At 34.3% G+C, this 16,350-nt stretch overlaps 2 protein-coding genes across 2 annotated transcripts; one reads left to right on the forward strand and one right to left on the reverse strand.

Moving 5' to 3' along the window:
• Positions 1 to 4,109: 4,109 nt before the first annotated feature.
• Positions 4,110 to 8,204, forward strand: LOC132294883 (probable LRR receptor-like serine/threonine-protein kinase At1g14390). Its single transcript, XM_059792896.1, has 7 exons — positions 4,110 to 5,641; positions 6,121 to 6,257; positions 6,353 to 6,596; positions 6,699 to 6,895; positions 6,999 to 7,051; positions 7,573 to 7,684; positions 7,803 to 8,204. The coding sequence occupies exons 1-7, from the start codon at positions 4,399 to 4,401 to the stop codon at positions 8,034 to 8,036; spliced, it is 2,220 nt and encodes a 739-aa protein (XP_059648879.1). The 5' UTR covers positions 4,110 to 4,398; the 3' UTR covers positions 8,037 to 8,204.
• A 1,432-nt stretch (positions 8,205 to 9,636) lies between these two features.
• On the reverse strand, positions 9,637 to 13,943 carry LOC132294884 (SNF1-related protein kinase regulatory subunit gamma-1-like). Its single transcript, XM_059792897.1, has 6 exons — positions 13,843 to 13,943; positions 12,101 to 12,271; positions 11,524 to 11,966; positions 10,540 to 10,806; positions 10,261 to 10,433; positions 9,637 to 10,039 (listed from the first exon to the last, which is right to left on the reverse strand). Exons 2-6 carry the CDS (start codon positions 12,267 to 12,269, stop codon positions 9,763 to 9,765), a joined length of 1,329 nt encoding a protein of 442 aa, XP_059648880.1. The 5' UTR covers positions 12,270 to 12,271; positions 13,843 to 13,943; the 3' UTR covers positions 9,637 to 9,762.
• Positions 13,944 to 16,350: the final 2,407 nt, after the last annotated feature.

The raw sequence follows: 16,350 nt of genomic DNA on the forward strand, positions 1-16,350 counted from the left end.
TCAAAATTTGTAGAACAAGGATTTGAATGATTTGTGATTTCAGTTTACTATTTTCTACTATTTTTTTTTTCTTTATTTTTTTTTTTTTCGTACCAACACTGTTAAAAAGAAAAAAAAAAAAAGAAAAAAAAAGAATCCCAATATCTGTGCACTAGTTTTCGGAGTTTGAATGAGATTTGTTTTTTTTAGTTTGTACTTTATTTTTGTTTTTTTATTTTTTATTTTTATCTTTACTTTTCTTTTATAATTTTATTTTTACTTTCTATTTGTATCTTTACTTATTCATTGCCCGCATCCTCCAATAGTGTCCTTTTTGGTCATTTTAGAAAATTATTTATTTTTATATATTTTATAAAATGGTCCAGTAAGTGTAATTTAGTCAACTTAGGGTTTAAATTTGTCATATGGATCCATTTGCACCAAACTGAAACTTTATGAATGTTTTTTGCATGTTAGGGGTGTTCTCCAATAATGTCATTTTCGGTCATTTTGCAAAATCATTTATTTTTATATATTTAATAAAATGGTCCAGTAGAGGTAATTTAGTCAACTTATGGTTTAAGTTTGTTAGGGAGACCTATTTTCACCAAATTAAAATTTTAGGAGTGTTTTTGTACGTGAGGAATGTGATATGCACGTGTTTTATGCACTTGACCCTTAATTAAATATGGACATATAAATTAAAAAAAAAAATGCATATATTTATGTGAGTTTTATCATTATGTGTCATAACGCGAGATACTATGTCATTACTACACTTGGACTACGTCACATAAAGTGAGTGTGAGAGTGGAAGCAAGTGCAAGAGCGATAAAATATGAGTTATAGAGAATGAAAATAAGAAAAAGCGTGTGCAAAACGCGAGAGCAAGAGTAGCACGAAAAGTAACAGTGACACTAGTTTAGAACCCGGAACATTGGGATGCGCTTTATTTTACGCATTTTGTTTTTGACTAAAACAGAAACATTAATTTTATTGTACGAGTGTTTTGAAAAAAAATCGGAAGCACGTTTTTAGGCGTTTTGTTTTTGGCCCTTGTTGCTCTAATATTATGGTTTTGGACCATGAACAGTTGTCAAAATAAGAAAAAAATAATTTTTTTGGTGTTTTGGTTTTGAACCACTGTTCACGAAGTATTTTAATACTGTGTAAAATAAAACAAGGTCATACCAAATATGCTTTTATTGCTAAAATTAATTTTGTAGCAGTCCAAAAACAAAAATAACATAAACAAAATGCATGCCAAATGAGCCTCAATCTCACATTGTTTTCAAGCAATTAATGTATATGTAACGGGTGGTTAAAGCTATTAATGTATTGATAGAATGTATGTGTAATTGGTGGTTAGTATTCCAAGTGTACTTTTGATAATTAATAAATAACAATAAGATATGGAAAATAACAATGACACATCCAAAAATGTTAAGCAGAATTGTTACATCTTATATTTGATTAACTTTATTTTCTTATATTTTATTTTTTTATATTTTCTATTAATCAAATATAATAGGTTTAATAATTTTACTTAACTCTTCGATGTAAGTATCATTATTATATAAAAAATAATTTTTATGCCGACTAATTGTAATAAATTATTAAATTTATTATTTTAATTAATTATTTATATAAAAAAAATTATTTATATTTTACATAAATAATTAATTAAAATTATTCGGTAGTACACCGACGCTAGTATCACTGCTCATAAGATACTGAATGATGCCATCCCATAAGTCGCTTAGACATGGATAAGATACTGAATAATGCTATCCCCATAAGTCACTTAAACATGTCCTTGTCCAACTCGTTTTCATTGGTTTCAATCGATGTCCTACACTAGTTTAAATTAATGCTAAAGTGCTGGCAAGTCTATATGGAAATTCATTGCTTTTGAGAGTTATGCATTGGCCAATAGGTTGAATTACCTTCTATATGTATATATAAACTCAGCAAAACCTTTTCATTTGAAACTCAATACATGAATCATGTTTAAATATCATTCCACTTTATTTAAGGATGTAGTCTCACTTAAATAACATATTATTTAGTTTTTTTTTTTTTTTTTTTTGGGTCTCATGTGTGTATACATTCAAACAGAATTGAATCAATTCATCTAAATCGATCTGTTCAATTAGGTACCGGCTCTGTCCCGTGTATGACGATCATAATTAATAAAATACAGTACGAGTACGAAAATATACGAGTATAATTTGATATTTTTATGAAAACGTAAAAATATAAATGCGGATGCGGATGCGTATGTATATAATACATTATATACATTAAAAATTCGGAACAAAAAATTTGACTATACACATCTTATTATTTTCTTTTATATCATAGATTTGTAAGGATAATGAATAATAGGTAACAAATAATAAAATAAATATATTACAATTAACAATAACACAATAATCATAACAGAAATAAACTATCTAAATATAATTAATCAATAACCATATGTCCATAACATGATCAATTCATCACAAAATTAATCATCACAAAATTAATGAAAAAAATTCAAATTCAATTAATCAACTATGTTACTTAAATTAAAAATAAAATTAAGCTGCTTGAACCTTTTGGGATACTTTTGAACAAATTTTAATATCTCTACCTTGTACCCCGGATAAATGTGATTTGACTATTGAAATACCTCCATAATAATTAGAGTTTTGTTCAACATGATCCCAAAATGCATCCTTTTTTTTTTTTTCATTTTTCCTTAATAGCCTATATATTTATAATAAATGCATAAATATATGGTGTGATATTTGTGAAAATATCTTTATATTCTACTAAAACATCTAGTGAATGTGGAGATTTACTAAAATAATAATAATAATAATCATAATAAAGATACTAACAAAATTTAAAAGATATCAAAACAAAACAAAAAATTTATAAATGTCTACAAACATTAATAAAAATCTATCATTCTTTAAAATTATATTGTTCCACAATGTATATATATGTGTTTCATTACTTTGATTAAAGATCAAGTATTGGATGGACAATAAGAAGAAATTAAAAACAAAATAGAGTGATAGTAGAACAATTGAGTGGTCAGAACCTTTTTCGGGATTGCATAACAAATAGTATTATTTTGATATTGTGAAAGAGAAGGCTATACCAAACAAAAGACAATAGTTCGTATTAAAAATGTGTGTTTGAGAAAAATACACCATTAGAAACGTGAACGAAATAATAATAAAATAATTAAGTTACCCTAAAATATAAATACGAATTAAACCTTTCAACTCTAATTGACAAGTGGAAGTATTTTTTTAAAATTCGTAATAACGTTAGACAATTTTTTAAAGATTGAGTGAAAACATGGCGAGATTTTTGGCTGGAGGATGAAAAATTGTCTCTCTATTTCGTTCCGTTGTATTTATGCATTGCCAAAATACCATATACTTTACTATTATTGCTTCCATTTCTAATAATAATAAACAAGCAATAATAGAATATTATTATTTTGAAAGGCAGAATTAGCATTACTATTATTGCTTGTTTTTGCTTCTTTGGAGTAAACTTTTTGTCTCGCAACAAATTCTTATTCCCAAGACAAGAGGCCAAAATCGCATTACATTTAGCTCAGTGAATTATAAATAGAAAAAGGGTTAGGTTATACTAACACGTCATTAAAGTATGTATTGACAAAATTACCTTCACCGACAAAACCCTATTCCTGGGCGCATTCGTAATCTTAAATCTAAAACTTCACAACCTTATTTGACCTTATCTAGCGACTGTGTAACATTGTCACCGTCACAACTCACCAGGGGTATTTTGGTTACAAAAGTACTACGGTCTCTCGTGAATCCACCAGCTTGAAAAAAAAGCCGCAGCCCCTCACGAGCCTCACGTGCCAAGGCGCGTGACTCCGGTATACCCGCGAGTGCACCATATAAAAATGGTCAGCACCGTAGATCCCGCGACATCATGGGTTTGAATCCGGAGCCGCGTTGACTTTGGCATCTCTGTACTGAAGATCAACGGCGTTGAAACTCGTTGGCAATTTAATATTGTAGTTTGCGTAGTTCCAGATCATGAGTAGGTTCCTTTCTTTTTGTGCATAGACAGATAGGCACCTTTCCAAGTAGGTGTACAAGTTGCCTTCGCTTACATGGAACTTTCACACTCTTTGGATCCCTGACTCTCTTCACAACAATGGGTTCTCTCCCTTTTTCCTTCTTATTTTCTCTCTCCTCATAAAATTTTCCTAGAAAGTTTGCTTTAACTTTCTAGCTCATGTATCCATGGCTCATTTTAGTCATAAATTCTTAGTTTCATGTCATTGTTTATGTCACTTCTAGTTCAACATGTTGAATTATTGAAGTTACTTCATTACATAACTTCCTAGGAAGGCTAGAGTATCATTTTCCTGAGAAAATGAAGAATTTCCTCTGTTTGTTTCCTTTCTTCTTCCTTTTCCTTCTGTTTCCTCCGGTTTCCATCGCGCAATTGTCTGCATCAGAAAGCAGAATCATGTTCCAAGTCCAGCAATTTCTTGAATATCCACAAGTCTTTCAAGGATGGAATAACTGGACTAACTTTTGTTACCTCCCTTGGTCACCTTCAGTAGTGATTGTTTGCTCAGAAAATCACATAACTGAAATAACTGTCATTGGCAACAAAACCTCCCCTTCTCAATTCCCAAATCCCACTTCAGCAAACTCTGCCATATCTCAGCTAACTCTCTCATCAAAATTCTCCATTGATGCATTCTTCACAACTCTAACAAAGCTCTCAAACCTGAAAGTGTTGTCTCTTGCGTCCTTAGGACTATGGGGTCCATTACCGGCCAAAATCATCCAGTTTTCGTCGCTTGAAGTGCTTAATATGAGTTCAAATTTCATATATGGGAGCATCCCTGCCTCACTTGCCACTCTCAAGAATCTCAGAAGCCTTGTTTTGGCTGATAATTTGCTTAATGGGACTGTCCCAGATCTCAGAAGTCTACAAGTTCTTGAAGAGCTAGACTTGGGTAGAAACCAATTGGGGCCTAAATTTCCTACACTAGGTAACACTCTTGTAAGCATAATATTGAAAAACAACTCTTTTAGATCTCATATTCCATTAGAGCTCATCAACTTTGCTCAACTTCAGCGATTCGACGTGTCTTCCAACAAACTTGTTGGACCTATACCCTCTTCTCTGTTTGCTCTGCCATCAATTCAGTACCTTAGTCTAGCCAAAAATCAGTTTAGTGGCGCTCTTTTGACGAATATATCTTGCAGTGCCAAGCTTGGATTTGTAGATGTTTCTGATAACCTTTTGATTGGGATGTTGCCTTCCTGCATCGGATCAAATTCTACGAATAGAACAGTACTTAGTTCATGGAATTGTCTGTCAAATGGAAGCTCCAAGTATCAGCACCCTTATTCATTTTGTCACAAGGAGGCATTGGCTGTTAAGCCTCCGAGTAGATCAGATCAACAGCAGCAGCAGCCCAGCCGCAAACTTGGCTTGATCCTCGGTATTATTGGGGGCGTTATAGGGGCTGCAGGCGTTTCCGTGTTGTTGATTTTGCTGATCTTGAAAAGAGCAGGAAGAAATCAAGCTAAAAATTACAAATGTGACAGCTTTGTTATTGAAAAAGGTTCTTTTCGCAGCACCCCGGGCATCATTGGAAGTAAGACATTCCTTTTTTGTATGTATATATATATATATACCTTAAAGAGTCATTTCTCAAATACTGTATCATTAGAAGTAGCTTAAGAGTTCTTCTTCTACGAAATCAGAAAACTGTACAGAAAGCTCATTTAAAAAGTTTTGTTTTTCAGAAGACACTGTTATATCTCTCTTAAAAAAGCGTTTTCTGTTTTTTGAGTTTTCAAAAACTGTTTTTTTGATGCATCACTAGGACCTGTCACATGAGCTGAATTGTGAACTTTTTGGCATTTTTACAAATAGTTGTATGTTTATAAAGAACTAAAAATCAGAAAACTGTCCGGAAACTCAGTTAAAAGAGCTATCTTGTACGGTTCTCCAAAAAACAATTCTCGGAAAACTATTTTCAGAAAACTAAATCAAGCAGACCCTAGATATTCATTAAAAATTCATGATATAAGATACTTGGTGTGACATATAATGCTCATTGAATTTCCGCAGGGCATGTTCCGAGGACTAAGAGGATGGCATCACTAGGCATCCCACCATACCATGTTTTTACACTGGAGGAAATGGAAGACGCGACAAATAACTTTGATGCAATGAATCTGGTGGGGGGATTAGGATCTCAGGGGCAGGTGATTGATCCAATCCATCTAATTTTGATAGCATAGATAGACACATATGTGTTGTTCATTTGAATGAACCCGAGCGATTTTTGCAAAATCTACAGCTCTATAAAGGTTGGCTTAGAGATGGCTCAGTGGTCCTGGTGAAATGTTTGAAACTGAAACCGAAGCATTCACCTCATAGTTTGCTGCATCAGATAGAAGTGATATCTAAGCTGAGACACCGGCATTTGGTCAGCGTTCTTGGCCACTGCACTGTCACATACCAGGACCATCCCAACACAGCTAGCACCGTCTTCATTGTCCTCGAATATGTCACAAATGGTTCGCTAAGGGATCATCTTACCGGTAAAGCAGAGAACAACAATTGCAGCTGTTTATCATGAACTTTAAATTTTCAAAAAAAAAAAAAAAAACTAAGACAGCATTTTTTATTTTTTTTTCCTGCAGATTGGAGAAAGAGGGAAGTCCTGAAATGGCCACAGAGAATGGGAATTACAATTGGCATTGCGCGGGGAATTCAGTTCTTGCACACAGGAATTGTGCCTGGGATTTTTGGGAATGACTTGAAGATTGAGAACATATTGTTGGATGACAATCTCATAGCAAAAATTAGTGGCTACAACATGACATTGACCTCCGAGGCGGTAAATATTTGATCTCAGCTTTACTGGATTAACAAGTTTTTTATAAATAATATTTCAAGAATGTCATACATGTATTTATATTTTTGTCATTTTGAAATTTCAGGTTGGTTCAGAGCTCCCACTCAGTAAACAAGATGCATCGAGTCTTCTGGACAGGTACTCTTGCTGCTTAATTTAATATCATATATGTGAAATTGTGGCCTGAATTTTGTTTCAGTAACGATACTTGGTTTTGTCCCGATTAATAGGAAATTTTTTTTTTTGACTTGTTTTGTCTTACAAGTTATGAATTCGTACTTTCGTATTGTAACTCGTATATAAGGGTGCTAGGGTTTGTGGTGTGGGTACAAATGAACACTAAAAGCTGAATAGAGAGAGAGGGAGGGATAGAGGGCAAGTTGTGTAACTCTCTATATAAGGGTGCTAGGGTTTTTGGTGTAGGTACTAGTGAACGCTAAAAGCTGAAACATAGAGGGAGATAGGGGTTTCTTTGTACAGTGAAATCTCTTCACCGATCTTCACTGTGGACGTATTGTTTATGCTGAACTATATAAATCTTTGTGTATTGTGTGATGCATGGTTTACGTTTATCTGTCGTTTCTTGATTGTGTTCTTGATTTTAGTCGTAACAATATGTTACGAAAATTCAAGCCATCTCATGAGATCTCTACATGCAGAGCTGAAGATGCAGAGAAGGATGATATCTATGAGTTGGGTGCCATTCTACTTGAAGTCATTACTGGCAAACCAATCACATCTGATGCTGAATTAAATGACTTGAAACTTGAGGTATAAACTCAATTTCTTCAACCTTAATTCATTTTATTTATCAACCCATTTCAGAAATTAATTATAGATTAAATTTGGATTGGATTAATTCAACTTAAATTCCTTGTTTGGTTCATAGCTTGAAAGGGGCTTAGCAGAGGGACAATCCACACTTGGAGGAGTGACAGATCCATCAATCAGAGGAACTTTTGCATATGATTCTTTGAAAACTATGGTTCAGATCACTGTCAACTGTCTCTGCAGAGATTCGACCAACCGTCCATCAATTGAAGACGTTCTTTGGCATATGCAGTACTCCATTCAAGTTCAAGAAGGTTGGACTAGCAGTGGAAACCTTAGTACAAAATTTTAGAGGTTGAATTGACTTTTTAAACCCTGTTATTGCCTGCCTTTTATGGTTCTTTGTATTATAATTCAGTAATTATCCAAATAGATCTTATTATGAGTTGTAATTACATGAAATATTATACTCATTATTAGACTCATGCTGGGATTACCAAAAGGCCATTAAATTTGCGAACACTTTTGTAGCCCAGCGGTTTGGTTGCTCCTCATTATACTTGAGAGCCCGGCTTTAAATCTTCGCACCTCTAATTTTTAATTTAACATTCTTGTCCTGAAAAAAATTGTCATTAAATTTTACCATATTATACCAAGAGAAACCATAAACTTGCCAAATTGTAGCAAAAACTGAACTAGTGTAACACTTAATGGTTGAGATAAATACTTGACAAAAAGATTGCCACACTTGACAATAATTTTTTCTTTTTTGTTATTACAATCACTAGTGTTGAACAAGCACTCTTAATTAGTGGTGGATAAAAACAAGTATCTGTCCTCCATTTGTAAGATTATTAAAAAGGTTTACGCTGCCATATGTGTGAATATCTGTCAAATTCCATTCTTTTCAACTTTAGAAATCAAAATAAAAAATTCGAAATTTTTTATATTCAACAAAACATTGAATTATTGAACCCAAGAACAAGTTCAAGATTTCATTAAAAAATTATGGCTTAAGCCTGACTTCTGAGCTTGTACAGTCTCATGGTTGACCTCTTGGGTGGAACTTGGAAATGCCAAACTGGGCATAGCTCAAATGCCATTACAGGGAATGCCCAATTTTTCATTTATGCTTTATTTCACTTGGTGCTAGATCTTAGAAGAAAAGGCTAAAAAGCTTTCAGAGTCGGTGCCGAAAAGCCCATCTCCATTTCTGATTTTTCCTGAATATATGCTGCAAAGGGAAGGTGGATGTTAGAGGGAGAAAAAATTCCCTAACACTTTGGAATAGGGCTGCAAACGAACTAAACTGAATCGAGCTTAGCTGTAGGCTCGGGCTCATTTATTAGAAGGTCAGCTCTAAACCGAATCGAGCTTAGCTGTAGGTTCGGGCTCGTTTATTATAAGCTCAGCTCGAGCCAAGCTTAATTGTAAGCTGTAGGCTTGGGCCAATTTATTATAAGCTCAGCTCGAGCCAAACTTAACTGTAGGTTGTAAGTTTGGACCCATTTATTATAAGCTCAACTCGAGCCAAGCTTAGCTGTAGGCTCTGGCTCATTTGTTATAGGCTCAACTCTAGCTCGTCACGATTTTTAAAAGTTTAAGAAAACAAATTAAATCCATGTTCAAAATCAGGGCTCATTTTGAAGCTCGAAGCTCGCCAGACTTATTTAGTAAATCATTGCATTTTTATTTATACTTCCAAATATTAAAGTATTTCAATAAAAAAACGAACCCTATAATAGAAACATAAATGAGCTGTATATGAACCTATGTTCACGAGCCTACACTACCTCAAGTTCACGAGCCAAGCCCTGCACCTTTCAAGATCGGCTCATTTACTAAACGAGCCTAGAAAGCGAGCTTGTGCTCGGCTTGTTTGTTTAGCGAACAAGCCTGAGCCAAGCCCTTAACGAGAAACAACTCCGTTCATTTGCATCCCTACTTTGGAATGATACAAAGGAAATGCATACGCATACACACAGTAAACTAGTAGAATAAAACTGTTGGATGTTTTGTCCCCAGCCAGATATGGTCTCTGCAGCTTATTATTACAGATTTTGACAACAAAAGACTCACTAATTCAGCATTTCTTGCACTGCAAACCCAAAGTAGTTCTCGAAATGGTTAGGCGGTTCATAGATGAAGCAAGAGATCACATCTCTGAGAGTAATCACACCGACGACTTCGTTGTCCTCGCCTACCACATAAATCCTATGAACTGACTTGGAAGCAAGAGTGCTAATCACATTACCAAGAGTTGAGGCAAGCTTGCATGTTATTGGAGTGACAACTTTTCCGGTATCATGAGTCATCAAGGCAATGGTGCTCATGAAATCTGTCACGGTCAGCTGCCTGCAACCGTTAAGAGAATTAGAGATCAAGTTTGAATTATAAAATGTCAATTTTAATCAATTTGACTGCAAAATGTTAGTTTTAAATTTTTTAAGTAACTTGGATCATATGATGTCGTGCAATAGTTGACATATTCTTCTATAGATGGTCAGCGATAATTAAAATCACAAAAATTGGAGCAATTGAAAATAAAGATTGAATCCGAGAGACATTTTAATCACCTAAAATTGGAGAAAAGCTCATGTTTGAGTAACAAGTGTCTGATGTCCCTTATGCTCAAGTTCCCAAAAATTTTCTTATTTGGTCCCTCAACAACTGGGAGACCTCCAATTTGGTTATCTTTCATTCTCTTGAAAGCTTCCAGAACCAGGTCATCTTTCTGGATGCTAATAACCTGAAAACACACGGACACACTTTTGAAACTCAACATTTAATAGGCAGCAACAGAAATACTTATTTGTAGTCCGAAAAAATAAAAAAATAAAAAAAAAAATTCTCACCTCGTTACTAGACATGAATGGAAGTCCTAGATCAGCTATAGAATGTGCGGAAATGCAGTCAAACCAATCCCTTCCTTTGCATCCCTCGAGACCTTGAACGACTGCAGATTGAGTAATGTAGTTCTTAACAAAAGGCTGGCCTGGTTCAATAACAGGTACGTTCCTCAGCCTGTATTTCGACAGCAGCAATAAGACGCTCAACATAGAACTATCTGTTGCAACAGGAATGAATGGCGCCCAACGGTAGGATTTAACTATTGATTTCACCTGAAACAAGAATTTATATAAGATATCCTATTCATTTCCAAGATGAGTAGAAAGTAAGCAGGTTCAATTCTCATGTCATTGATGTCAATATAGTTATGTCTTTCCCAGTAACAAGGCCGGTTCAATATGATGTGATCCCTATGGCAAATTTTTTTTAAAATACCCTTTTTGATTGTTGACAACTTAATATAACTAACAATAATCAACTTCATTATTATTATTCAAATCATTAATAAATCGACTGTTTAAGAGTACAGGACACGCTAAGAACAGTAATAGAAAGTATTTTACTACCGGACTAATTCAAGTGGTCTTTCCTCCCCTTCGGGAACACAGATAGAGCAGTCACTTAATGCGGCTAAGTGACTGCTCTATACCGGATTAGTCCGGTTTATGTGGGACATTAATTGGCTATTGCTTCTCTTTCATTTAAGGGTATCTTTTTCTGAAGAGCATTTTGTGCGACCCTAAAAAAAATGTGGGATTTGAATTGACTTAAATTGGCAGTTATGTGCAAGACTGCTTATGGATGTTCAATGGGCACTTCTGTTAAAATTGAAGGTACACCAGAGGGATATATACTTTAAAGGAATTCAAGAGAGCATTAGAGATGATAAGCACAGACCATTGCATCAGCAAAGAAGAACAATTTGTTAAAATGGGGGTACAAGAGCCAATCATCCTCTATAGAAACCCTAATTGCATAGTTTAACTTACCTTGGTTGACTTAAAGGGTTCTTCTTGAAGGATAGTCTTGTAAAAATCCTCGCCCAACCTATCGGCCGCAGTGGGAGCATCTTTTGCCATCACTCTATCTGCAGCCACACCACCAGCCACAGCTGCACCAACTGCAGCAACAGTTAGGCCAGCAACCGCAGCAGGACCAGTTGCGCCCAATGCCAGTGCTCCGAGAGCACCAACAGCGCCTGCACCTACTCCAGCAGCCGTTGCAGAACTTGCTGACAAGGCAGCAGCAGCAAGTTCTGCAGTCTCTAGCACCCACAAAACAATAGCCGAGTAATCTATGATTCCCAAATACCTCTCTCTCCAATCTGTACCATTTGCAGTGTCCGGATTCCTTACCGGAGCTGACAGGATGTTGCATTCTGATAAAATCTTAACAGCATCACCAATTGATGTGTCTGCAAGAATTTCAATCACTACAAAAGAAACATTCCAAATTTCCAATAAGCTACTATTAGTAATTGAGGTATAACATTAACATCCATAGCAGACCATTTGTGAGATCAGATAAACAACAAGATTGTGAATGCAATACATTTTCTGATGTTACCTTTGCCACCAGGAACTTCTGGAAAGGATGAAACTGGAATCTTCGCAAATGCATCCGTTAAGGACTCACGCAATGAACGTGGCAATCTCGATCTGTTCTGTATGGTCTCGAAGTAATCATCATAGCTTCCGAGCTTTGAACTTTCTTTAACCACTTGTGCTTGTGCCATAGCTGATCCAATATATTAAAGAGGAATATCTAAGATTCTGTTCCGGAGTATCTCAACTACAAAGCCATAAAATTAACATAACCCTGGATTTTCCTTTATTAATATGCAAAATGGGACTCACCCTTGTGGAGAAAACAAGTATCTAGATACAACCAAATAGGAGATTTTGTCACACATTCAAAATTACTGCTACATGTTAATATTTTGTCACATAAATATATCATAGCTGCTCCTCGACGAGAAAGCTTTCTCAACGTAATTCATATAAGCGGACAACAATTTTAGTTCATTTAGATGGGCTTTAGGTACTACTTAACATTTTGGGACTCTTTGATCTATATATTTGAATATTTGCCTTGGTAAATATTTTCCGTATTGTGTTGCACAGAAAATATCTTGCGAGACAATTATAGTTATCAAGCCCCGGCATAACTTAAAAGCTTATCAGAACCACAAGGCACAAACATCTTATTGCAACAAACACTCAAAAAGAATCAAAACATCCTTTCTTTTATAGCACTGGAATTGGAAGCAACATTCCAGCCACATTATAGGCAACAGATCCCCGAGGTTGAAGGTTCCACAGTTTTCAAAACTAGAGTGGCGCCCACATTGATCGACTGTCAAATACACTGAGCTTTCCCCTTGGTTCTTTGGTATTTATAGGGTGCCTCAAAATTGTTTCAGAGCATGGCTAAATTTTATGATGAATGCTAACTGCATTCGCGACTATTGTGACTGCACAAACACGAGCTAGTAGCAATTGTGCTTAGCACAACTCAAATTTTATTTACCTTTATTAATTCACTAGTTTGACACCAAATTTCACTTTTCTTTTTTCTCTCTTTTTCCTTCGTTTATTTATTTATTTTTTATCATTAGAGTATGGATGGTCATTTTATGCAAATAATGCTATAAGTTAGATTTGGTGACCATAATGATAAGTAAATTTGACAAATACCCACTTCAAAGGAGTGCATGGTTCAATGCCTAGGCCATTTATACAATTCCCTAAGGCCACATATGGAATAAGACCAACCTTTTTCTCTATTAATTAATGCTGTAATTAATATTCTTCAATATTTTGATATTGACTCCCATAAATTATGACCTTAATAGGATAAATTCTTTCCAATTCTTAAATTTAATTTGAAAAAGACATTTCATCTAATTCAATAAAACTTTTTCTTTCCCTTTTTTTTTTTTTTTTTTTTTCTCTGCATTTAATTCTTCAAAATTTTCTAATCCCAACAAAAATTTTTAGTTGGTAACAAAAAATCTATTTCAATTAACTTATGTTTTGTTCCGTTGCATCAAAATTGCTGCCCTGAAATTAAAATTGGAAAATTTTAGTTTCGTCGAAAAATTAATTGAGCCTACGTTAGATTACAAACATGATCATCATAGATCTAACTGAATCAGCCTCAGATTTCTAATTAAAATGGGGAGATTATATCATTCCATAATAATATTCAAATAATTAAACATAAAGATGAAAAAATTGAGAGACTTCTGAGAGCAAGAGTGAGTGACAGTAGCAAATTCAAAGGACTGAGTTAATGCCTCTGCGTACCTTAGCGTTCTTAGTTTCCGAGTCGACTCAGAGATCAGGAGCGACTACTGTTTTCGTCTCTCTGTGTGTTCACGCTCTTCCCAAGAACCAGTTACTACTGGTTTTACATGTAAGTGTTTGTGATTTGACACGTGGAAGTGATTTGACACGTGTCGCTTGGCTGAGGCCACGTCTCCAGTCTTGATAGTTTAATGTTTGAAACGGTCCGTGTGAAAAAAGTTGGGGACCATCAATTTTTATTTCTGGACATTTTGGAAAAAACAATTGGGCCGATCAACGATATATATATATATATATATATATATATATATATATATATATATATATATATATATATATATATATATATATATAAGTAAAGTGCATTAAACCCTCCTGAACTATTGAGATATGCGTAAGAAACTTCCCTGAACTATAAAAGTTACAAAAAAATCCCTGAACTATTGGGATATGTGCAAGAAACTCCCTCTGAACTATAAAAGTTGCAAAAAAAACTCCTGAACTATTGTGGTATATGCAAGAAAACCCCTTGAACTATATATTTTTTTTACAATTTACTCCATCCGCGCGAATTGATTGACTAAAAGAGACGATGAAGCCGAGGAATTTGTGGCTGGGATCGGAGTGGTAGATGTCGTCTGAGGAGTGTTTGGATAAGCCAAGGAATCTTTTGTTGGGATTGGTGGGTCTCCTGTCATAGCTCCATCATAACAGTTGCACCACCTGCCAGATCTGTTAGCCATATATATCGCACTTCTCTGCATCATTGCGTTAGCCCATTGCCGTCACCGCCTTGCCTACCGTTCAGTTCACCTTGCTTGCCGGTTCATTCCACCGTCCATTCCAAGCTCGCCGGCCCATTCCGCCATCTCCATAGCCGAGCACACCGTCGTTCGTGTTTCGAGCACACAGTCATCCACAGTTCACCGCCGAGCCCCCTTGAGTTTGTCGCCGCTTCCACAGTTCACAGCCTAGTCAACCGAGCTCTCATCACAATCGAGTCCTCTGCACACAAGCCGCTATCATCCGAGACCGAGCCATCCCATCGACCTCGGATTTCTTTGGTCTCTTCTCTCTCTCTCTCTCTAGCTCTCTGTTTTGGGTTGTGTTGGGTGAAAAACATCTTTTGGCAGAAAAAAAATGTAAAAAATGTATAAGTTAAAACGACGTAGTGTGTTATAAGGGTAAACTGGTCTTTCAAAATTTTCGGTGCCAGAAGCTGATGTCAGGGGGATAAATTGCAACAAAATCGTAGTTCAGGGGGGTAAATTGTAACAAAATCATAGTTCAGGGGGGTTTCTTGCAAATGACCAATAGTTCAAGGGGGTTTAATGCACTTTACCCTATTTTCTTCTGTAAATAGTTTTAACTTATATGTTTTCTTTTTAGTTAAATTTTTTAATATAATTTTTTTTTTGATTTTAGTGATTTGTAAAAATATTTTAATTTTTAATATTACTCATGTATAATTTCAATTTGGTTTATATCTTTTAGATACCTCTAATGTAAAGTAAGTTTTATTTTATAGCATGATCAAAAAGATAATTTATACCAAAAAAAAACAAAAAAAATGTTTGAGTTATAAAATTGCTTCCTAGATTGTGGGGCGGGCTCACTTGTGGGGGCGGACTAATAGTGTAATATATATATATATATATAGGGAGGGATATCTGCACGTCATTTTTAAATATTTACACTACAATTTTAAATAAAATGATAATTCTGGTCCTAACTTTATAAATAAATAATTATTTATTTCTTATTTTCTATTCTTATCTCTATTCTTTAATATTTTAGGTCTTTTTTGACAAGATTAAAAAATATATATAGATAAGAGTCATAAGACCCCCAAAAAGGGTTATTTGTATAGAATAAATTATTTCTTTTAACTGGGCTCATAAAAAATTACCTCTTTTGACATGATTAAATAAAAGTTAAACTTTGTTGAATAAAATCTCTTATGACTGCCAAAAATAAAATTTTTAGTATGAAATAAATTATTTTTTTGAGAGGACCTTGAAAAAAAAAAAAAAAAAAAAAGAAGGAAAACAATAGTAAAAAAAGTAAAGAAAAAGTTAAATTTGTATAAAAAGGTACTTATGACATTATAAATTAAGAGATGGTGCAGTAATGAATTCAATGACCTTCTTGTTATTTCCTTTAAAAGAAAAAAAGGTAAGTGAAGTGCAATTTGTAAAAAGTGGAATGTGAATATCGCCCCCCTATATATATATATATATATATATATATATATATATAGTAATTTTTACAATAGCAATAAAAGAAGATAGAAAAAAATTATCATTTGTCAATTAAATGAATTTTGTATCCATTGAGTATTTTTAAAAGCATTTCTAGTTAATTCATGAATTGATATGTACAAAGTTAGATAATAAAAATTTGTCATTAATTTGTTAATTATGTATGAAAACCGGTTGGATATATCACATATTTACCATCAACGTGTAAGAAATTTCTAACATAAATAAAATTCATGGATCCAATTTG

Source organism: Cornus florida, unplaced genomic scaffold (assembly GCF_030987335.1).
Source record: "Cornus florida cultivar Cherokee Brave unplaced genomic scaffold, ASM3098733v1 CherokeeBrave_3.0.0_Hap2_Chr02, whole genome shotgun sequence".
Classification (NCBI taxonomy): domain Eukaryota; kingdom Viridiplantae; phylum Streptophyta; class Magnoliopsida; order Cornales; family Cornaceae; genus Cornus; species Cornus florida.